Genomic DNA, 24,834 nt, shown 5'->3' on the forward strand with positions numbered 1-24,834 from the left:
GAGGTTTAGTTACCATAATAAAAAAAGATGAATGAGTGTAGACAGGGATTATGAAGATGATTAGGACAATAGATAACTTGTCTCATCAGAGAAAATTAAAAAAATTTTTTTTAGCCTAGCGAGAAGAAGATTGAGAGAGTACATGATTTTAGTGAGCACGCTTGTTCATAAAATCCCATTTGCTGGGGGTAAAAAAGAAGTGAAAAGAGCTATTTGGAATGAATAATAGCATGGCTACATACTAAATCAATGTAAGTGGATCTTCAAAGTCTTCCTGTTTTTTACAATAGAAGGATAAATTACAACTTGCTTTAAATATTAAAAAAATTAATGAAATCTACAGTAAGATTCCTGGCCCTTTAAAGATTTGGACTTCTGGTGTTTTATAAAGCAGTGGAACTTTTTAAGATTTTGAGCAGAATAGTGGAGGCAAAGAACCAAAGTGTTTTTCAGAATAGATCCTGCTGGAGTTGAACTGGGAAAACATTTGATGTGGATGCCTCGGACTTCAGCATCCTTGCAGTGTTTGTTACGGTCATTTCTGCCATTGAGGGTTTGCTGGGTAACAGAGGGGGCAGAGAGGTCTTGCCCAGCCTTAGTCCTTCCACTGTGAACTCTCTGTGGGGTTCTACCTTCTCATGAACCATGAAGTCCTGGAGTGTTCAGCTCTGTTCAGCTAGTGCTGTTGGGAGGTGTTTTGGAACAGAAACAGTTCCTTACCCAGGTGCTTGGTACTGAGACAGGTTCCAAACTGGGATTAAGTATGACATTTCTTTTGGGTCAGACTGAGACTATTCCAGATTTCCTGGAGTCCTGATGGCCATAGTTCACTGTCTCTGTGTATCTGCATGTGAGTGTGGGGAATTAGCTGTGCTCTGGCAACTCGACATAACAGACCAAAAATTAAAGCTTAAAATTAAAAAGCTTAAACCTGTGTGTGGAGCTTGAGGTAAGAGAATGGATGAATGGTCTTGTGAATCCTGTGGGCTTTGATCATGTTTCAGGTTGCAAATGCAGGGGAATGAGCTGACTGATTCCGTGTGGTCTCTTTCTGCCTTGTGTTTCGAAGTGAAGGATTTTTCAAAACTGAACAGTGAGACTAATTATGAAAGGGGAAAACAGGTTTTCAACTGTACTTCATGCAGGGTGCATGGCTTAAGGACTTTCAAGGAGCAGAAGGAGGTCAGTTGTGGAACACAAACACTGAATTATTGTTGAAAAACTCAACTTGAAAATTCTGTTGTGACCAGTTAGCTCAATTTCTTGGAAAGGTGCAGTGAGTTCAGTTGTTTCCCTCTAAGAACAATGCTTTAGGAGTGTGCACTTGGATTAGAAGTAATCCTTCAGCCAAGGACTTGGGGTCTTTGAAAAGCCATAACCTAAAAGAGCTCAGAGATGGCTCTTGGAAAACAGTAGGAATGTTGTAGGCAGCATATAGATTTAATTGAAGACAAGATTAAGGAACTAACAGAAGTTTTTATTGCCATAAGTATCAACTCCAGTGTTGATGTGGCAAAAGGTGATGTGGGGCTCCTTTATAGCAGAAAGCCAAGGCAGGCTGTTGTGGCAGGGTGTTGAAGGTGGCATTAGTGGTGAGATGGGACTTCAGTATCCACAATAGTAGAGACTTGAAACTCTGATTTCCTGGGTTTGCCTTCGTTTAGCGGGGAATGGCAACCTCTGGGGAACTGGGGGGGTGCTCTGGGCACGTGGGGGAATGGCCTGGTGGCACTTGTGCTGTTTGCAGTGCTGCTGGCAAAGCAGCCTGGGGACAGGCTTTGAGCTGGGAGGTGCTGAAGGGTACAAGTTTCCAGCTTGGAAGAAGAGCATCAGTCAGTGCCTGTGTGTCCTGGTCCTGCTGCCTTCCTCTCCCCTCTGCCCTCCCCTCCCATCAGTTTGGTGGGAGCAACTCTGTGTCATGGTCATCGTGTACCACTGCAAGGAGCATTAATAGTGCTGTGTGAAAGTGCTGTCAGACCCTTGGGCATGGGGGGAAGGCAACTAGAAAATGGTAATTTTCTTTTGATGGACTAAAATCTTACTGTTTCTGAATTGGGCTTTGTTCCATTAGATTTAATTGAGTTCTTAGTGCTTTTTTGATAAAATCATAGGGCAGTTACTGTTGCCCCTTCTTTTCTCAACTCTGTTTCATTTTCTTTCCCTTCTAATACCTAGTGAAAATGCAAGGTTATATTGGAAAAGCAGATTACTCATGTAAGAATTTGTACCAACTTTATAATCTGAGTGTCATAGTTGGACTCTTCAGCATGTGTTACTTTTAACTCTTTTTTATCTGCTCCCCAGTTTATGTTACCTCTGGTTCAAATTTGAAAATGGGAAGATTATGCTGGATCCCCTTTGAACTGCTAATGCACACACAGAGTGCAGTAACTGCATATTTAAGCCAGGGCAGAGTGCCCTGTTACCATTTGAATCCAGCTGAAATAACTACCCCATGTTGCTTTTCCTTTATAAAAAGTCTGAAAGCCAGCTTTCTTTAATTGGCAGAAATATATATATATATATATGCAACAACTTTAAATATAATCTTCCTTTAATTCTGGGAAGCTGGTTATCTTTTGACACCCTGACAAGCTGTTTGAAACTCACTAAATCTTTTAAAGTCTCCTGTTAAAATAAAAAGGAATAGCATTTTATTTCAGGACTGGCTTGAAAGGTTGCAATTTAAGAGAAGGGTAGAGGATAATTTTGGTCGTTAGCAAATTCTGAGATTCAAGTGAAGCAAGTGGCCACCTCTCTAAATTTTTTTTTTAAATAGAAAATAAATGAAAACAACATTATTTTAGAAGTTGAAAATGTGGGAATTTTACATGTAAGTAAATAAAGGGGGAAATATTTTTAATCAATTTTTGGTTCTGGCATATCATAGAATGGCCTGGATTGGAAGACACCTTAAAGCCCATCCAGTGCCACGCCCTGCCATAGACAGGGACACCTCCCACTAGCCCAAGTTGCTCCAAGCCCCGTCCAACCTGGCCTTGGACACTTCCAGGGATCCAGGGGCAGCCACAGCTTCTCTGGGCAACCTGTGCCAGGGCCTCCCCACCCTCACAGGGAACAATTTCTTCCCAATTTCCAATCCAAACCCACTCTGTCAGAGTGAAGCCATTCTCTCTTGTCCCATTACATCATGTTCTTGTAAACAGACATCCTTAAATCCCGAGATTGAAATCTATTAACATACTTGCAGTGGTGACATTTATTTTATTATTAACCTTTTCTAGAAGGAATAAGGAAAGGTTCGTATCAGCTGTGTAGGGGTTTTGTAATCTCCCAACTGGTTGCAGTTTTCAGCATTGATGATACATTCTTTCATCCATCTGGAAATCTGGGTTTCTTATCCCCTGTTAAAGTAAAAAGTCGTGTTCCCCAAAGTTGGGTAAGGGGTAGCTTTGGGTTGATATTCAGAGCTGGCCTGTACTTGGACAGAAGATCTTTTTTTTTTCCTCTCTCACAGTACTGAAGTAGCATATTTTTTTTATCTTAAAATGTTATGTGCCACTCTTGGTTGTATTATTTAAGATGATGGAAGGGTGTTACATAGGAGGGAACATTTGAACAAAATTGAGTATCTTGATGTGGTTGCTTGGACAGGCTGGCAGCTGTGCTGGGGCTGAATTTAGCTGTGAAGGTGTGGAGTGCCTGGGTGCTAGAAACTCTCTGTGGGGATGGTTAACCCCCAGACTCTCCAGCTGTTGGTATTTTTGAGTAGTTAAAAATAAGTTGTTAAAATAAACAGAAGCATCCCAGGACTGCATCATCTAGAGATTTCGGTGTGGACCTTACCCAGCCCTGTTTGGGAGTGGGCTCCATGGGACTTGCTGTCAGCTGTCACTTGTCAAGCACTGTTGGAGGTTTTTTTCTTCTCATCTGAGACAGGCTATTTTTGTTTTGGCATTTGGCCATGTGGACACTTTTTCATACAGGTTTGGGAAGCCTCTGGCACAGCAGTTATAACAGTTCATCTCCTTTCTGGTCGTCTGCTGCTGCCTGCACATCTCTGACCGTGAGGACCTAAGTTTTCTGTACCAAGTCCTAACTGTTCTCCCAACAGTTTCTGAGATGCAAAGAGATCCAAGAATAATAATTGGATTCCAGAACTTCCTGCTGTGTAGGAACTGTGGTACTGGAAGCTGCTCGAAAAAGCAGGGGAGAAATCCAAAATTTACTCCTCTGACTATATGCAGACGTTACTTTTATGCTTTCCAAATGCCTTCTGGAGGAATTGCTCTAACTGGGTAAAGTGGCCTTTGCTTTTCATAGTTAACCAATGGCATTGTTACCATCTGAAACCCAAATTCTTTCCTCCTGCACCAGATGCAGACCCACAGGCTATGAAATGCTGAAGCATTTTATGAAGCAGTGCCTGGCTTTGAATTCAAACCAGGGCATATCCAGCCAGGTCATCGCTCCGAGTTGTTTACAGTCCCAGGAGCTGTGGCAGCTCGCTGTATGTTTACAGTGCTTTCTGCTGCTTTCTGCTTAACTCCTTTTGCTCAAGCTTTGAAAGCATTGTAGCTTGTGAAATAATTGCAGCCCCACGAAGGCATGCTGAATTTGCCTCTCCAGAGGATTCTGGCATGTTAAAACATCTACAAATGGAAATAAGGACTGAAGTGCCATTTCCCAACCTTTCCTCCCTGCCAAACCCCTCTGCCAGAATCCTGGCAGCCCCTTGGGAAGTGCTGTGTGGTGTTAAAGCCACCCCTGTCCCCCCGTGCAGGTGACCTGATGAAGAGTGCCTCGGGGGAGTTTGCGGACGACCCCTGCTCGTCGGTGAAGCGCGGGAACATGGTGCGCGCGGCGCGGGCCCTGCTCTCGGCCGTCACCCGCCTGCTCATCCTGGCCGACATGGCAGACGTCTACAAGCTGCTTGTCCAGCTCAAAGTGGTAAGAGTGGTTCTCGGCCGTGCCAGGTGTGCCCTGCCAGGTGTCTGTGTCACACACGTGCTGACCCTGCGGGGGGTGTGTGCTGGCAGTGCCTCGCTTCTGGAGCAGGGAGGGGGTTTGGGTTTTTCCTCCTAGCACAGTGTGTGTAGTGGACGCCTGTCACTTGTTTTTACACTCATTGTCAGTAGGTGTTGACTTTGAGTTGCACTTTGTTCTGAACTTTTAGTATAGAAACTGAGGCTCTGTGGCTGTAGGTGATGGTTGGCCCTTTCATCTTACCAAAATCGTTTGGCTTTCATATAACTTGGGATGAGTGCTTTGGCAGACCAAGTAAAATGAGAGCGGAATATTTGAGTAAGGCTTTTCTTCCCTTGAGCTAGAGGGTGGTGGGTGGTTTGTGCAGAGTTTGAAATGAAATGAGGTTGGATACTGGGCCTGCCTTTGCTCATGGGCTTTGAGGGCTTTCTGTGTGCCCTTCAGTGGCTGCTGCCACAGCTCTGCCAGGGCCCTGGGCTCCTTCATGCTCTTTCAGGTACGTGTACTTGGCTCTCTGGTAGCTGGTGAGTATGAAGTAGTAGCTAACCCTTGTGTGCTGTTAGCCTTTGAAGTGTGTCTCTCTCCAAAAAATAACAAGGGGCAAAGGACGATTGCTTTCTGTGTCTGCCATGAAATACATTCTGAATTGCTTCCTGACCTGTGGACTGTATTGCTTGGAAAAATATGTGAATGTATTTTCTTTTAGGTGGAAGATGGTATCTTGAAACTGAGAAATGCTGGCACGGAGCAGGACTTGGGTATCCAATACAAAGCTCTCAAACCAGAAGTGGACAAACTTAACATAATGGCAGCCAAAAGACAACAGGTATAGTGTGGCAGCTCTTTCTACTGTATGTTATTTCTTCTTTTTCAAAATAAGGGAACCTTGCTGCTCTTGGACAGTACTTTTTACTTTTTTTTTTAAATTTTATTTTTTTTATATTATTTTTATTGCTGATTCTTTGTGTTGCTCTGCCATGTTCAGGAACTCTGAACTTCTTGATAAGCAGGAAGTTGGCTTGGCTGCAGGTTGCTGCTTCTGACAGAATTCGTTCTTAGTAGCATTTGTTGATGTTTAATGCTTTAGTGCCTTAATGAAATGCTACTCCCCAAGACTTGCACTTCCCACTTTGAAGCAGTACAGGTGTGGATAAGGAAGGAGAAGTGATTTGTTTCCCAGTGCCTGGTGCACTCACCCCTAGACCACGTTGCTGTTGTGGTTCACACAGACAGACTGTATCCATGTGCAGTGGGCAAAAGTCATGGCTGGGCACAGCCTTTTCCAAGGGAGTGAGTGGTGATGCTCGTTAGTCTTGCACTGAAATGCCCATTTGAGAAGGGGTTTAAATCCCTGTTTGTTATGGGCATGTTCTGTGTTTGGATGGCTTGTGCATAACCTTAAATTGCGTGTGAAATTTGTTTTGTTCAACAGCACTGGTGTGACTCATTCTTGTGTAGGTAAGTTTTCAAAAGAAAGCAGAGGTGTGGGCAGTTCCACTTATCAGGAATAGCATAATTCTTGTAAAACATTTTTTGCCTCTTTGTTCTGCTGATATGTACAAGCCAAAATTGCTTATGCACCTCTGACACTTCTTAGGACTTTTTGCAGAGATTTATCTTAGAAAATAAACTGGGTACAGTCTAAAATGGATTGCCAGTTGGTTATGTATCTCAAATCTGATTGCAGTAAATGGGAGTAGGGTTGTGATGGCAATGCAATAAATGCTCCTAAACTGCTCTGTGATAGATTGTTCTGCACTATGGGAAGTGGTTGTACAAAATCTGTAAATCTGTATGCCTGCTTGGAGTGCCCTCCCTGCTTGGTGTGTACCTTACAGAGGTCACATATTGCCCATTCATTTTGAAGAGTCTGACAGATTTTTTTTTTTTTCCCCTTTTCTCAGTAAGGCAGTCCTCATCTTCATTTTCATCACCTCTTTGTTAGATTTAAGAGTTAACTTTAAAATTATGATAATGCCAATAACTGTGTTCATTCTTCCTTTTATAAACTTGCTGCTTGTGCTGGACTCAGAAACTGTATCTAATCAGAGTGCTTCTGTTCCAAAACAGAGGTAATGGTGCTTTAGAGAATTGCAACAGGGAGTGTTTGGGAAAAGACTTATGGACTTGCTTGCTAATCTTAAATTAGCAGTAATTACAATCATTGGATTAATTTTGTCTCATTGGAGGTGAACAAGAAGTTGAATGAGATGATATATTTGTTCTTCTGAAATTAAGTACCCCGAGTCTCTTGAGAAGAGTAAACGTCATCTTCTAGGTGTAATTAAAGAAAACATTCTGGTTGTGAGCCTGGGAGTTTAAATTAAAGATGATCTTGCTTCTCATCTGCAAGTGCAAGACAGGGCAGCTTTCAAAATGCTGGTCCTGTGCTGCAGAGAGGAGCAAAAATCCAACGTCAGATTTTGCATTGTGGAGTTGTGAATTGCCCTACAGTTATGGTGTTTTTTGTCTTTATGAAGCTGTGGTGTTTTGCAATTAGTTGAGCCCTCAAGAATAAGAACACTCAGTCAGCAGACAAATTTGAGCACACCAGGCAAAGAACCTGCCTGTCTTTTGAAGATGCGCAGAGATGGCGTGTGGATGTTAAACGTAGGGAACGTTCTCAAATACTTTTTTTTTTTTCCCCTTTAATTTCCTAACAGGAATTGAAAGATGTGGGTCACCGTGACCAAATGGCAGCAGCCAGAGGAATTCTGCAGAAGAACGTTCCCATCCTGTACACGGCATCCCAGGCCTGCCTGCAGCACCCTGACGTGGCTGCCTACAAGGCCAACAGGGACCTGATCTACAAGCAGCTGCAGCAGGCGGTGACGGGCATCTCCAACGCCGCCCAGGCCACTGCCTCTGACGACACTGCCCAGCAGCAGGGCGGGGGGGGAGAGCTGGCCTATGCTCTCAACAACTTTGATGTAAGTTTTGAACCCTTTCCGTTTGAAAAACAAAGTGGTAACTCAACGCCTCGAGTGCTGTGTCCAGCTCTGGGCCCCTCAGCTCAGGAAGGACATTGAGGGGCTGGAGCAGGTCCAGAGAAGAGCAGCAAGGCTGGGGAAGGGACTGGAGCACAAGTACTGTGAGGAGAGGCTGAGGGAGCTGGGGCTGTTCAGCCTGGAGAAGAGGAGGCTTGGGGGAGACCTCCTCACTCTCTGCAACTCCCTGACAGGAGGGGGGAGCCGGGGGGGCGTTGGTCTCTTCTCCCAGGCAACCATCAGCAAGACAAGAGGGCTGGGTCTTCAGCTGTGCCAGGGGAGGGTTAGGTTGGATATTAGAAAGACTTTCTTTACAGAGAGGGTGATCAGCCATTGGAATGGGCTGCCCAGGGAAGTGGTGGATTCTCCATCCCTGGAGGTTTTTAAGACAAGACTGGATGTGGCATCAGTGCCATGGGCTGGGAACCACAGCGGGGTTGGATCAAGGGTTGGACTTGATGATCTTGGAGGTCCTTTCCAACCCAGCTGATTCTATGATTCTGTGATGTTTGTTCACCTGGTTTAGTGGCAGCAGCTGACTTCTATTTATATTGCCTGCAAGATCATTTTCTGCTGAAGTGCAGCAATTCATAGGTAAAGTGAAAAAAAAGTCTTTTTCCAAGCTAGGGTTGATGGAATATAGAAAGTTATCTATGTGGTTCTTGGTGATTGAAGGCTGTCAAATTAAACTAGCTCTGAAATAGCAGTTAGCCTACTGCTACCTTAGATGTAAGCCCTTGGTTTATTTGAAATTGATTATTTCATAATATATTTATGTAATGTATTCTTGTAGGTGACAGAAATGATTTATTAAAAGTGAATAATGTCTTTTGGAATTGCCCAAACTACCTATTGAGAGGGACATGAAGTAGGAAGTTTAATATGATATTTGGTTGGAGATGAAGTCATTTCACAATGATGTGTTGTACTGATCTGTCATGTTCTTTGTCTCATGTTCAGCACGTTGCTGAGGACAGCCATGCATTTTTACTGAGATCTCTTTCCTTTTGAAGCCAGGATTCTGTGTCTACAACTGTTTCAGCCTCTGAATTTTAAACACCTTACCTCAAGAACTCTATTTAATATTGCAGAGCCATCACTCAAAAGGCAATTAATAGTTGTGGTTTTGCCAGATTTTAATCACTTTGGCCTTTTCATTCTTACCACTCTTGTTCCTCCCTTTCTGCCATATTTCTTTTACCAGGATAAAGTACTATTTGAGTTTTCCCTGTGCCTGGTGGGAAGCCTTTCTCTGTGATCTCTTGGGTAACAAGAGGATGTCATGGCTGTCTTGATCCTTGTGACTGACTTCAGTTTTAAGTCTGCCTTTCTTATTCTGTCAGCTGTGTGCTCCATAAGGCTTAGGAGTGTGCCTCAGGTTCCCCTGAGGGACCACAGGGTCTCACAGGTACCTGTGGGAGGGGAAGGCAGACCCTGCAGCAGCAGTGTCAGGGACTGACTTGGGTACATGGAAGTGCAGAAGCAGTTGTGTTCAGGTTTGTGGAATGGCTTATCCAGCTCAAACCATCTAACAAGATTTTTGATATATCACTGTATTTTACTATACAAGCTCTCCAATATATGGCTGGAGACTACTTTTTTGAATGTTGCAGTTGCCATGAAGCTTGTGAGCTTTTAATTCCACTTTGTGGGGCTCTCTGCTAGCAGCAGTGCTTGATCAGCAGGCCAACTCAATGCACGGTGTGTGCAATAGCTCTGTCATCTCATCCCTGCCAAAGGAGGCTGACAAAACAAATGTGGTGAGATTCTTGGCAGATGTTATCCCTTCACTTCATTTCCTGCTGCTGCTTGAGTGTTATTGTGCTCCTGTAATAGAGGCTTTGCACACACATGCCCCCACGTACTCCAGTGATGGTAAAATATTTAATGGCTACCAGAAAATAACAAGCTGATTGTTATCTCTCCTTTCTGATAGTGCAGTCCATGCTACCATTGTATTAACTACATGGCTAAAAGCTTCAGGAAAAGTGAGGAGCGTGTTGGGGAGCACATGCTGTGTTCTCATCCTGCTGTGATGGCTGAGTGGTTGCTCCATTGGGATATGAAATGTGCTGGCTGGCAGGAGAAGCAGTGGTTGTGCCATGGCTGCTGAGCTTAGCTGGTGGACAAACTGAGAACTCCCAGCTCGAAAGACTTTGGGCATTCTCTTGTAATTAGCAAATCTTGCCCCTGTACTGGGAAGAAAACCCATCCAAACCCTAAACCAACCCCCAAACCTTCAAATGGCCAAATAAGTTTTCTTTAAGAAATTAGAGACCTGTTGAAATAAATGACGGGCAAGTACTCAGAGGTGGTAAATCCTGCCCAGCTGCTTCCTGGGGAACTTCCCTGGGTGGTGTGTTGGCCCCTTGAGAGCAGATACATCAGTGCTGCTGTTTCAGCCTTAAGTCTCTTGGTATGCTTATGAATACTCTGGCAAGATAAAACTGTGATAATTTTCCGTCATGAAGAAATTTATTTCTGTGCTGTTTGAAACCTTTGTGTTGATATTTTCCTGGGGAATTTTTGAGAATAGAGTTGTATTTACCTACCTAACAGCAAAGAGAAGGAAGAGTGGACAAAGTAGGACAACGGAGCACCATATACAGGGCTAATTTTGGATGTTTGTTTTCTTGTCCATGATGGGATAATTATATCTGACAAGTTAACTAGTGAAGGCATGTCTGGATTGACATGTAGTTAGGAAGAGTTCTGTGCTTTGAACCTTATTTGTGCTGGCACGTTCGATTTTTGCCATTCATGTAACGAGGCTTCCTGTGGCCAAGATTTGTTTAGCTGTCAAAGCAGCACAAGAAATGACTGGCGATGTAATCTGCTGGGGAACCTCTTAGTAATCTTACAAAACTACTCATGAAAGTCCTCCTCAGTGCCAAAATAGTGTCGTTTGCCTTTAAATGCCTGATCAGGGTGTTGCTCTAAGTGTTGGTTGTGGTGGTGACTTCTCAGTAACTCGCTGCTTGGTCCGATCACTGATTCTGCAGAACCTTTCTTTTACTAGAAACAAATTATTGTGGATCCATCGACCTTCAGCGAGGAGCGTTTCAGGCCGTCCCTGGAGGAGCGCCTGGAGAGCATCATTAGCGGCGCGGCGCTGATGGCTGACTCATCCTGCACACGTGATGACCGGCGGGAGCGCATCGTGGCCGAGTGTAACGCGGTGCGACAGGCCTTGCAGGATCTGCTCTCCGAGTACATGGGCAACGTGAGTATCCTCGACTCTGTTGGCTTCCTCTGGGTGGGTTTTAACTCCGTGTGACGAGCTAAAATGTGGAATCCAAGCTGTGTGTCTCAAAGCTGGTTTGTTCTGGTCCAAACAGAGTTTGAAAGGTAAAGAATAGTCCCAAAAGGTTTGTCTTGAGGCAGGATGAAACATACTTAAATCATCAATGACACTTATCTTAAAATTGGTCTCTAATCTTCCAAGCAACTGTTATCATCATCAAGTGTTAACCCTTTGGCACTGCTTTTATTTCATGACTGTTAAGGTTGGTTTTTATAGGAATTCAGTGGAATTAGTCTGTTTTTCCACCTTGGTTTACATAAAGTAACGGGGCTTATGCAAAAAGTAGTACTTTGCTTCTGTTGACTCTTGGAAAGTTTAACTGTGTCATCTTTTTAGCTAAAGGCAGAAATTGTCAGAATCGAGTCAGTTATTGTCGCTACTCAGTTTGAGTAGAGGTGATGTATGAAGTCAAATATTTAGTGAAGAATCCTGAGAGCAGTTTGGTATAAATATTGGGCTCTGAGGAGTTCTTTTCCAGTGTTTAGGCACCGAATGTGCACACACGGTATTTGAAGCCTGGGAGTGTTTCTGTGGTTGGAGTATCGTATCATGTGGATGAGCTTCTGCATCTGAAGGCAGCATGCAGCCTTCAGACATAATATTGGACTTTCTTCCCCTCCATTGCTCTTTTGCTCTTGTCCCAGCGAGTTTTCATCTGAGTAACTTGCTGTGTTGAGAGGTGGCTGGGGATATCATAAGATTGACACTACATCTGGTCATTAAACTTGAATACTGTTAAAACTGATTTTGGAAATATAGTTGCAAAAATAGCAACAACTTAAGCAAACTATGTGACTTGTAGAACTGTGGCAAGTAAAATTGTCTGAAGAAATATTAATGGGAGTCTTATTTATGCCTTTGAACATGTTTGATGTGAAAGTTCAGAGGTACCTTTTTTAGACAGTAGGACTTATTTAGGAACCTCAGTGTGTTAAGCACCTTAACTTCAAATCTTTTGGCAAAAGCGACTTCAGTGCAGAGTAAAACTGGTCCGAAGGCTGCCATATGTGGGTTGAGGTGGTAGAATTTGGAGAACACACGCAGTGTGTGGTAGAGAGAAAGGAAAACAAGGATTTCTGTTTACCAAAGACAAGGACAAAGTAATTGAACAAAACTGGTGCAAGTCTGATGTAGCCTGCAGGCTGAGCAAGGTAATTCGTGTAGTCTGTCTTAATTGCTTGTGAAAGTAGCTTGTGCTCAGCACTGACACTTTGTAGAACTTCAGAGTGCAGCTGGGAAGCAACGCACGAGGTTGTGCCATTCTAAACTCCAGTGAGCAGGGTGTTTTATTAGTCTGTGAAGAAGCATCAGCAAAAATCCCTCAAACAAACGTACTGCTGGTTTGGATGGAGCCCTGTCAGCATGATTGAGAATGGAGCAGCCACCAAAGGCTAATTGAACATGTGGAAGAGGTAAATGCTCGGTCTTGCATGTAAGAGTTGGTGGCGTTCGTCTCATTGAAAGTTGGTCAATACCCACGTGAGAGTGCAGAGCTGTGACTTCCTCTCCCAGAAATGCCTGTCCTCCTCCTCAGCCATGTGCTCTTGTCTCTGATACCAAGTTAAAGAATGTATTCCCTCCGTTATCTCCTTTAACACATTGTGAAATTAGTGGAGCATGCTGAATTTTTTAAAATCACTGCTATGTTATGATTGTAGACAGTGTAGTTGGGGAAATGAGATTAGAAATTCAGTGAAATGGAGTGGAAAAAGCAATTGATAAATTATGGTGGAAATGTGGGATGGTGTGTAAAAATCCATGCTGTAAACCCCTCCATGATTAAGCTAAAGAATGACTAATAGTTGGAAATCTAAACAGTGAAAATGGTGTGATACATCTACAGGAAGAGTAGGGATGTGCTGACTTAGAGTAGTGGCAGAGGAAATGTCATTTCATGTGTATGTGTGATATACCCACAGCTCCTGGGATGCTTGCTCCAGTCTCCATTTGAAGGAGGAAGTGAATTGGGCATTAAATCTGTTAATTGCACAGCACTTGCTGTGCATCATAAATCCTATCCAAGTGCTAGAATAAGAGGTATTTATTGGCCAAGTGTAAAAATTCAGAGGGAGGATTGGATGAGGAGTACACTGGAAAGGCAGAAGCACAGGAATGCCTTGAGGCAGATTCCCCTTTAGTTTTTAATGTCTTCTCTTTTAGTGACTTCCTCTAGCTTTTGGGTTTTCTTTCAGATCTCTGGCAATAACAAGACTGTTTCCTAGATAGCTTATAACTCAGTTTAGTGTTTTGGACCCAGAGTTTAACTGTTTGTGTGCCTGTCCTTGAGGGTCTGTAAGTCTGTGTCATGAAAGAAAAGTGTTGGAAGCTGTGTTATGGTGTGTGGCAAAGCTTTTAGCTAAATAACAGTTTTTTGGTAATAAACTGAATTGTAGGATCTCTTGGCATCTGCTGGCGTGGTGATGAATTCTGAGATTGTGCTTCTAAAAGAAGGGCAAGATTTGCTTCTTCAGTAGTTTGTTACAGAAGTTTGAATCCCCTTTTTCTTAGATTGGTGTCTGTTATTTCATTTCCCACCTAACACACCTATTCTGCCCTTCTCAAGAGCAGTCTGACTAAATTTGGTACATCAAGGCCAGTATCCTGTCATGACAGTGGTCAGTAGTGGATCCTGCAAGCAAAAGGACAGGAACAAGGGAGGTGTGTAGTTTTACTTACCCCAAGTGTCCCCCAAGTGCTGGCATTCTGCAGAGCTGGCATTGCTGACTGCATTTAATGGCTCTTAATGGACTTTTCCCTACTGAATCTGTGTAGTTTCTTTCTGAACCCTTATAAACTTACAGCGTCCATAACCTTCCTTGGCATGGAGTTCTGCTTAAATGGGTGCTGTGTGAAGAAACATCTTTTGTTTTCAAGCAGAACACCCTTGTGCCCCTTCTGTTGGATGTTTCCTTCGTCTCAGTTAGGAAAAGACCCTGAGCAGCTACTCCTTGCCCATGTTTTTCTATGTCACTTAATGTTGTTTTAGAGCTATAGCATGTAGGAGACTTTTTGGTCTTAGCTTCCCCAGAATGAAGTGTCATAGTTTAATTAGGTCTTGCCATAAATGAGATACTCGACACCTCCTCTCAGCTTTGGCTATGTCCTCGTTATTATTTAGCCTAGTCCTGTGGACTAGTCAGCATCTGGTGTGGTAGTGGCTGTCTCCTTGTGTAGATCCACTTGGAAAATCCAACTCATGTGGCCCAGGAAAGTTCTGGGATGAGAATTTCAGCATGTGATGTGACAGTGACTGGGAAATGAGTTTCAGAAGTGTGGCTTGTGTGAGCCAAAATGCTGCTGTGGTCACATTCCACCATCTCCTTCTGGGCCTTGTTTGGATCTTCACACTTACTTTGAGGTTTAGGGACCAGAGCTGCCTCGGCTGTTCAGAATTTGGGCAGTGTTTTGATTTCTGGTGTTGTTATGTAGTCCTGAACTAACGATGCCTAACACTGACAGCTGCTGAGCACGGAGGGAGCTCCATGAACAGCTGCCCTCAGAAGGATTTAGCTTCTGAGCCATGGTGGCAGGAGGCTGTTTCTGTGGGTACTGAGATGGGCTTTCATTACCAATGTCCACTGAGCATCATCTGCCACTTGATGGCCCAACCCCTTGGTTTATAAGCCACATTCCTTAAAATGCCATCTGTTCATCTCTTAATTGTAGCATTGATTCTATAGCTTTTCCCCCTCCTCTTGCACTTCACCGGGGGGAGCTGTTTTCCTTTATAGATTTTGCTCACTTCTCATAATTCCAACAGAAAATAGTTTTCCTTTTTAAGCTTGCATTTCAGATCCCTCCTGGATTGAAATAGCAAACATGGATGTTTATTTACATTTGGGTTTTATTACTTGGAGTAAACTTGATTCTTACTGCTAGTGCTTGCTGAGTGGCAGAGCAAGAAGGGGAAGGCCTAAAAGAATTCATTACTGTTTCTGACTAGTGCTGTAAAAGCAGAGTAGTCCAAGGTCTTAGTTCTGGGATCAACTGCCCAGAATGCAGTAAGTTGACCACATCAGTTGTAGCTAAGTTTGTAATATAACTCACAGATGGCCAGCTCTAGATCTTTGTGTGATCTGTGGCAGTCAGGCATTCTTGGTGTGTATTTTATTAATTAAATGAAAAACTGTCAAAGCATATTTGAGTTTAGTTGGACATCATTTCCAGACTTAGGTAGGCCAAGAGGACAGAGTAAAGCATCTAACTGAGTAATGTCAATATTAATAGTGCACCAATGAAGAAAATTAATAGGAAATACAAGAAAATACAATGGAAACAGTTTTTTGTGTCTAACTCTATGATCTTGTGTGGGGGTACACGTTGACTGGTTGCAGTTTGCCCCAAATAGAAAGTACCAAGCAGTGTATTTTTAGATACTACTACCAATTTATCCCACTTTACCTTTGCCTTGGCAGCTGGTGCAATTCCTCTCCCAGTGCAGAGCAGGTAGAGTCACCGTCTCTGCTTTTCTGTACTGTGCTACTCAGCTCTGCCTCTAAGTTAACATAACTGCAATGAATATACATGGATATCTAAGGTACTGAAAGCAAATGCATAAAAAAAGAACAGTGGGCTGACAGCTGAAATATTTCTGTGTTTGAGAAGCTGGTATGTAGAACAGAGAGGTAAGAAAATGTGTCCACTGACACAAATCCACAAACTTCAAGTCATGACAGGTACATTCTCTCTGCTGTAGGTCTCTGGGGGTGTTATTAGGGCAGGACTTGGGCAGCTTGCCTCGATGTCAGCTGTGTGTCACACATGGTAAACCCAGGAGATGGTGGGTTGGGGCTGGGCTTTGAAATTGGTGTTTGGGGTTTAGTAGGGTAAGGAAGCGCAGGCTGTGCTCTCAAAATGTAACCAGCAGTTCCCAGTCTGCTCTCAGTGTGCCCTGAGCTTGCAGAAGACATCAGTTACCTGATTGACATGTAAGACTGGAAATAAAAACTTCCTTAAGCTTTTGCCAGTCCATTTTTATTGCTTGATGTGAGAGCCCTGCAGGGTGGGGACGGGTGGGCTCCTCTCCACGAGCCGTTTGGCAGCAGCGGTCGGAGGTGTCCTGCCCTGCTTAGTGTGCACAGGAACATGCAGAGAGCTCTCACATTAAGTCTGTTCTGCACCCCATGAATTTCTAATGCATACAGCAACCCTTTTCATACACACACCAGTAACTGGGCCATGTACAGCATAAATGTTGTCAAGAGCTGTAGTTTGGCTAGTAGGGAATGCGAACCTGGAGCCCCATAGTGTACCACATGCTCTTGTACAATAAAATCCCTTGTTACTACATTTGGAAACGATAAATCACGTTACATAAAGTAGCTTGACAGGTCCCATTTCAATGGGAATCTTAATGCTTTCATATTAACATTCTGACTGTGTCCTTGACTGTCTGGATTGCATTAGAGGTGCTTGGCAGCAAATGGAGAAAAGCCATTGGGATCTGGTTTCAGAGCAGGCATTCCAGGCACACATCATTTCAGGATGGTTTGGGGTTTTTTTTCCCTCCCAGTGTCCATCTTCTCTTTGGCCTCAAGTGGTTGAGTACCATAGCTGTGTCTGTTAGATTTTAATTGAACTTACACTGGTATGACACAACTTTGAAGGTGGTTGAAGCCCAGGCTGCCTCAGGAACTCTTGCAGGCCAGCGTGGCTTGGATCTTGGGGTATCTGAAGGGAGGTCTCAGCACTTCTGGTTTTAGGCTTGGTGAACTCGTAACTTGCTAAATGCTTGTTTTGCACCCTTGTGTCTGTGTTCAGTGCTCTTACGGAAATGTACTGCTCCAAACAAGTGCTGTTTCCTCGATCTTAATTGCACTGTTTTGTTTTTCTTCCCTAAGCTTCTTTGAGCATCACTGATGCTTGAAAGTGATTGGGCAGCAAAGTGCCTGGCTTATCTATTCAATATCTGCCGGGAGAAATCATTTGTCTTCAGAACTACCAGCAAAGGTTATTTCTACTCCTGACGCACTTGCAATTTACGGAATGGAGATGTGTTTTCATTATAAACTTGCCTATTAATAATGTTGATCCACAGCTTTCTGTGCCCATCAAGGATCCAAGCTTGGAAAGGAACACATGTGAATTTTCACATGACGGTAAAGATCATTTATAGCAAGTATCTATATACTGAAAGGGCTCTTGCATAGCCCTTCTAATGAAAGCATCTGTTTCTGTGGAAATAGATGTGAATTTAAATGGCACAGTGATCTGTGTTGATGATAAAGATGCTGATAAAAATTCTGCCTTGAGATAATCTACACTTTCTTTTTTAATATTGTTTGTCAGTTTAAGATGCCTGAATGCTGATGTGATGGACGTGGTTTGAAAGCCTGGATGGGTTTTCCTGTCACGGACTTTGCTGCTCAGTAGAGAGCCGTGCTGTTATGCTGGGCTCTAATTTCCATAGACATTATCAGTTTGACAAAGCTGCTGCTTTTAAAAACAGAACACTTCTGAAGTGATAGAGGTTTTAAGTTTAATGCTTACAGGCTGCCATAGAGTAAATAATTCAGCATCCTTGAAGTGAAGCCTGATGAAGATGATGAGAATTTCTCACTGCGTCAGTCGGGCATTTTCGGGCCACAGAAAAGAGCTTCCAGGTTGTTCACCCAACACCCTCCTGCTCTGGGACTTAGTGTGGGGTGTGTTTTCAGGAGGCATTCTGGCAACTTTTACTTCTTTGGGGGCAATACAGCGGCCTATGGAAATAAACAGAAGCCAGCTCATGAAAAATTTGAGAGCCTTGTGAGCTCTGGGTTTTAAAGCTCTTCAGAACTCCCTGTCATTCCAGTGGTTACCCTGCATGTGCGTGGGAGATCGCTGGTTTAGAGATCCCAAACAACTCAGGACACTTGGCCCTGGATGGGGGGAGGGCAGCACACGTGGGCTCCAGTTGTTTGCCATGGGTGGGGGTACGTGTCAGACTCTGCTGAGGCTACCAGGGCATTGATGTCGGTGGCACAACTTGGAAGTCCTGGATACTGTTTCAGGCCCAAAACAGTTTTTGTGTCTGCAGTGAGAATGCACTGTTTAAAGAAGCATATGGCTGGCTTAGTGCCTCTTGAAAGAAACCTAGCAAAGCCCAGCATTCACCTCAGGTCTGGTTCCAGCATGAGCTTAGCAGTCTTTTGAAATCTTAAATTATTGCTGCTCTCCATCTACTCACTGCCTTCAGCCTTTGCTGCTCACTTGGTGCAGAACTGCTAGAGAGAACTCTATTGAGTTGAATAGATTTGACAGTAGTTGGGACTTAGTCTGAGCTGCCTTGTACAGCAGAACTCACCCTTGCAGCCTTTCTATGCTTTGCAGCACTTTTGTTGTAGACTCTTAATATATGTAAAAGGAGGAAGGTTGCTGCTCTCACTTACAGTGCTCACTGCAGCCATGTGTGCAGGAGAACTGAACTCTAATGCTGTCTCTACATGTGGGAATTGAATCCTGTGAATACCTGCAGTGGCAGTGAAGGTTTCCAACCTACTTGATCCCTCCTTTCCTCCCCTACCCCTTTAGTTTTATAATGGTGAAACTTCTGGTTCCTTTCTTGCTAGACATATGTCCATCTCTAATGTTAGCACATGTAACACATATCTAATCTTCTCATATTACCTTATAAGTCCAGACCTTTCTAATTCTTATGTTGATGAAATAACATTTAAGATGGTGGAAAGAAGACCTGAAATAATGTGTACACACTTGTTTGTGATGTGGTGGTTGGCATCTAGCAGTTTTACTCCCATTGAACTGTAAATCATTTTACATAAATATGCTCTAATGCTATACACTGATTCTGCTTTAACATTTTGTGGATTATGACTTAATTCATTTGAACTGTACTGTTTTGTAGGAAAATATTTGAACTTTATCTGCCCATGTAAGATTAAATATATAGTCACCCGTAATGAAACTCCCTTTGGTGATACTTGAGTAGTCTCTCAAAGTCAAAATCGAGGAGTATGGATGGAATGGAGCATGTACATTTGCACAGTGTCTGCTGATCTGTGGATAAACAGTCTTTTAGCCTCTAGCAGGATCATGCTCTCAGTGTGCAGAAGTATTACACACACAACTGGGCTTTTAAATTCCTCTTGTCGGAGGAGAGGGATGATGGAATTATTACAAAGCTGGAATACCATGGCTCTTGTATTGTAACAAAATACTTGCATCTCAAGTCCTGAACTTCCCCTTTTCTCTTTTGCCTTGATCTAGTAAAAACTCTGGATGTAGTTCCTGTCCATCTGCAAGATGGAATTCAGCAGATAATGAAGGGAGAGAATGAGGACAGTTCTATCCCTGTGAGTGTCTGGTATCACTTCATCTTTTTACAGACCGTACCACAAGTGTTAGAGGTCTTGATGGAAACCTGGATATTCTGTTCTGGATGTGGATTTATTGTCTAGACTGTGCTCTTGCTTAACTTGGTTTATCCTGTGTAAAAAAGCTGATGTTCTGTAATGCTCATAATGTGTCCTGGAGCTTTAGACCTTCTTTGTCCCAGAAAGTCAACAGGATCAATATAGAATAATTAGCATTTGTGGCTTATCCAAGTAGTGGCAGCCCTCTGGAATTTAAATAGAGGCAGAAGAGTGACTTAATCTTTCTCATGTCTGAGGAAAGGATGAGGGTTAAGCTGTATCTTGGAAAGCTGTTGAAATAGAGGAGAGAACTTTGGCACCGGGACATGTTCCTTTAGCAGGAGGGACAGGAGGTAGAGGGCAAACAGCAGAGCCAGCGTGTGCATACCAGAGTTAAAAACCTTCTGCTCCAGCTCTGTGAGAACACTCACTTTATGACTTCGGAGACTGTATACTCAAAAATTATTCTTACTGAACAGGCATTCTAGAAAAGTGGTTTCTTTACAATCACAGCAGCAAACCACAGACTGTCAGGCCAGGAGCTGCCTGGCAAAGCTGGGCTAAAAGGTGCATTTTTCTCAGTGCCAACTAAAAAAGTTTTCCCTCAGCATCAGGCCACAAGGGAAAAACCAGGGCATGTGCAAAATGGGCAGCAGGCAGTGAAGAAGCAAACTCAGATGGTTCTGAGCTTGCTTTCACAAAATATCTGTGCCTTTCACAAGTGGAGGGTTGGGTTTTTTTTTCATCTGTGTGTCAGGTTGAACACAAACGTTGTGCCATGTGCAGCTGCTCGTGGATTATTGGCTTTCATGTTAACCTCTGACTGTCAAGAAACAAGGTTTTTGCCTTTCTTTGGGTGCTCTACTGCTGCCATATGTGGCCAGAAAAAGCACATTTCTTTTCAGCTCAGAATCCCTTCAGTGTGCCTGAGGTGCTGTCAACTGTGTTTTACTGAATATGATAACTTGAATTGATGTTATCAGTTACTGTATGAAACCTGCAGGAAGATCTGGGGAAATGAAGCCTGGTAGCTCTTTGGGGGGGGGAAAGGCTCTGAAAACAGAAGGTTCTAGGTTTAGAAGTGGTTCAGCTTTGTAGGTGTGATATCTTGCGAGTGAAGTATGTGCGGGACAAAGGAAACATGGATGATGTGGGAATGTGCAGTGGAGTAACTGGAGAGAGATGAACAGCAGTTGCTGGGGGTGCAAGACAGGTCAGTCTGGGTGTTTGCAGACCCTCAGATCAGCTCAGCAAGGCTCAGGTGCTCTTGGGTGGGGGTTTCTGGCCACCCAGCCCTTTCTGCTTCAGGCTTCCTCCAGGGTGTCCTTCTAGCTTGCTTTTCTGCTGCTGGTTTTAGGGAATTTATTTTGACCTTGTGTTTAAAAGATGGATCCCTTTAAGAAAAACACCTTTTGTTGCCTTTGATTGAATTTTGGATTAAGGTTCTCACTGCAAGTGAGGCAGGCATCCTTTTCCCCCCCATTTTTGGTTTTTTTTTTAATACAATGACAGATGAAGATTTGTCTGTGAGACTGTACATAGGGACAGTTTGGGGGTGTGGGGACACCGACTATTCTAAACTATTCAAGACTTCAAATAATTCTGATACTGTTAAATTTCTTTTCATATTGTCTTGATATATGAATGTAGTTGCATAATACCTCTCAAAATTAAAATACACACAGAAATATTAAGGAATGCTGGAGATCCTGAAGTGTGGTCCAGCAGTTTCTTCAAGACACCCATCTCATTATGTGCTTGAGACTTTACTCTATTTTGAAGTTTCTTTTCTGATATTAACTTATGACCTGCAACACTGGCATATGATGCTTTAAAAAAAACCAAACATTTCCAGAGTAGGAAACCCTGGGACTTGTTTGTAGCACACAGAGTTTGTCCTGTATCTCATGTTGCAAGGTTTGGATGGGTGCTTCCCAGCAGCTGAATTGCAGCTGTGAATGTTCCCAAGTCAGATACCTCCATTTCCATGCCGTCCCCATGTTTTTTAACCCAATACTGTGCACTGCTTTTAAGTATGCATTAATTTTGTTCAAAACCTCTTGACTAAACCCCAGAATTAATGCAATTAATTCTGCTTGTGTAGAGGTTGAGCAACTGACCATGTGGTATTGCCCAGGTGGCTTCTGCATCTGTGGCTTCAACTTCATTTCTCCCTTTCCAAAGGGTTTGTGTATCCCCCCACCTCACCACTCAGCTCCTTGAATTGTGAAGGGAGAAGTGGGTAATGTGGGGCTGGCTTGCTCTCCCCTGCTGTGCCTTTGAAGCTCTCCTTTGAGGACTGTCTTTATTGAGCCATTTTGGTGGAGGAAGGTGACTCGAGAGCTCTGATGTCAAGCACAAAATAAGACTGCAGCCATATCACTTGATACTGTTCCCCTTAAATGCCAAATTGTGAATTTCCTTAGAGGCAGAATGAGTTTTTGGGCATCTCTCCAGGAGTCAAAGAATCCCAATTCTAGAGGTCACTGGACTGAAAAAAGCCAAGAAAACAAGAAGTTAATGCAGAAGTAACTGAGGAGAAAGAAGTTAAAAGCCCTTCTGCCTCGTACCTGAGCAGTTGACCCCTTTGGAGCTGATGGCCTGCAAGATGGGCACATTTGCTCCTGTGGGGCCTCTTAGCTGAGGAAGGCAAGGTCTTCACAAATAAATACAGCAGGTGGTGTTCTGGGGTTGTGAGGGTGGGCTCTCTGGTAGCTGCAGGTGAGATGGCTGCCCAGGCTCACCTGGGTGTTGTGGGCTCCTGCTGATCTCCCACTGTTGTCATACACAGCTTTCCTCACCCTGACAGGCTGCTCCTGGATATGCAGATACCCAGGGACTCAGCTGTGGGAGCAGTAAGTGGGGAGATCCTGTGAGGAACATGTGAGTAGTGAGCAAGGTGATAATTAAGCAAATCTTCATGTTCTGGTACTTCCCATGTACTCTCATGAAGGCTTATTCACAGAGACAGTAAAACTGGCTTTTTGGTGACAGGTGCTGAGTTCTCCAAACTGCCTCTAAATTTTTATCCCCAGCCAGTTCTTGTAGTGCTGTGGAAACATGTGTCCCCTCACTCCCTCCAAAATTATGGGTACCCTCAGATGGACTTTAGGAAGTGTTTTTTTAGAGAACACAACTCCCAGGGCACTTGTATCCCCTGGGAGTATTCCTGGTGTTATTTCCAGTGGATTAATTACTCTGTGTTTTGTAAACTTGCTCTATGGCTTTGGTTATATTACCCACTTGTGGAGCAGTGCCTGTGTAAGGGGAAGGGTGCTTTCAGTGCTAGACTGCAGTGAAGTGTATATTCAGTTACAGCTTATTTCTGAGTTTAACCAGCTGGGTTTTTCAGATTACTCTCAGTTTAAGTACCTTCAATTTCCCTGTTTTTCTGTGCCAGATTTTGCAGTTCTGTAGATTAATTCTATTTGTTTTGGGTAACTGTTACTTTATCATCTATCTAGTGCCAATTTAAATCATCTATCTAATGATTTCTTAACAAGTAGAGACTAACACAATAAAAATCTGAAATGCCTCTGCATCCCATGGCACTCTGCTTTGCTTTCCTTCCCTTCCTTTTCCTGAACACTTAGGTGATGCCACCTTCCCATTCCACCTCAGATGTGCTGACTGTTCCTAAATGGTTTATTTCCTTTGACATTCGTTTTCTTTTGAAGAAGGGCAGCCACTTTGTATGTGTCAGGCTTGTGCTGGAATTTTAAATACTTTAATGCATTCTTATTATCTGCAAGGGTGGCTGCCTAATTAGTTAGCTTAGTAAATAATGGCTTGGTGATGCCTCTGTAAGAAATGAAGTTACACATGCTATGTTCTCAGTGCTTTTTAATCTCATACAGTGCCCTGGTGAGTCACTTGCTTTGAGTAAGTGGAGATGATGAGAATAAGGTTGTTGGCTTCCTTTAGTGCACTCAGAGCCATCCCCCCCCGGGCAGCCAGGCTTCCAAGCTGTTTTGTCTTCTCAGGACCTTCACTTGCCTCCACAGATGCTCCACCTGCAGAGCTGCCTCCAACCCTGGGGAACAGCACAGGGAGCACATGGAGCTGCTGGAGAGAGTCCAGAGGAGGCCCCAAGATATAAGAGGGCTGGAGCAGCTCTGCTGGGAGGAAAGGATGGGAAACTTGGGATTGTTCAGCCTGGAAAGGAGGAGACTCCAGTGTGACCTAATTGTGACCTTGCAGTGCCTGAACGAGCCGACAGGAAAGATGGAGAGAGACTATTGACAAGGGCCTGGAGTGCCAGGACAAGGGGGAATGGCTTCAGACTGCCAGAGGGCAGGGTTAGATGGGATATTGGGAAGAAATTGTTCCCTGTGAGGGTGGGGAGGCCCTGGCACAGGTTTCCCAGAGAAGCTGTGGCTGCCCCTGGATCCCTGGAAGTGTCCAAGGCCAGGTTGGAGGAGGCTTGGAGCAACCTGGGCTAGTGGAAGGTGTCCCCTGCCCATGGCAGGGGGTGGGATGGGATGAGCTTTAAGGTCCCTTCCAACCCAGGCCATTTTATGATGGAGAGGAGGTACTGCTGTTCTTGGTGCTGGTGAGGCTTGAGGTTCTTAGTCAGCTTTTGATGCTGTTTCTGGTTTTTAATGCCTATTGCTTCCCAGCAAGGGCAACTTGATACCTGGTTTCTTTGTTGCTATATTACAGGTCAAGGCTGCTGAATCCCTTCCTACAGGAAGTACTTAAAAATCTGTTGCAAATTAAAGCTATTTATATTTCTAATAATGAATAAAGGATACATTAATTCAAACTTTGAAAGTCTTGTGACTGTATTGGTAGGATTGGTTTATTATCTGTTTCTCCAAGCTGTCTTGCCAGGAGTTAGGTGGCTTTATTCCCAGATTTATAATGCATTCTCTTCCTCTTGGAAAGGGCATATGCTGTCTTGGCTCACTGGTTTTAATTTGAGTTTTACAGGGGTCTGTGTTGTTCCAATTTTAGTTGTTCTATTTCTAAAGTCTTTCACACACATGTAAAATATGATAAACTACAGTATCTCAAGGCTTTTACAATTACTACAGGTGTAAACTTCAACCTGCTTTTCATATTTCTAGATACATCTGTTAGTTCATGTAACTTGCAGAGGAAAAACATGAGATATTTGTTAGAAAAGGTTACTAATCAGCATCAAACCCAAAAACCAGGCCTGTAAAGGTGTCTCCAGTAGTGAATTATCCACCAGCCCCAGCAGCTCTCTGGTGGCTCCTGCAGAAGTGGTTTGTGCCTC

General features: G+C 43.6%; 1 protein-coding gene across 1 annotated transcript in view; it reads left to right on the top strand.

Moving 5' to 3' along the window:
- CTNNA1 (catenin alpha 1) overlaps window positions 1-24,834 on the top strand; it is a 111,994-nt gene that overhangs the window by 13,066 nt on the left and 74,094 nt on the right. The window contains exons 4-7 of the mRNA XM_027665213.1: window positions 4,745-4,911; window positions 5,654-5,773; window positions 7,611-7,877; window positions 10,954-11,157. Of these exons, the coding sequence (XP_027521014.1) occupies window positions 4,745-4,911; window positions 5,654-5,773; window positions 7,611-7,877; window positions 10,954-11,157 (758 nt within the window). The remainder of the gene's footprint in view (window positions 1-4,744; window positions 4,912-5,653; window positions 5,774-7,610; window positions 7,878-10,953; window positions 11,158-24,834) is intronic.

The sequence above is a fragment of the Corapipo altera genome, unplaced genomic scaffold, assembly GCF_003945725.1.
Source record: "Corapipo altera isolate COAL_440 unplaced genomic scaffold, ASM394572v1 111, whole genome shotgun sequence".
Taxonomy (NCBI): Eukaryota; Metazoa; Chordata; class Aves; order Passeriformes; family Pipridae; genus Corapipo; species Corapipo altera.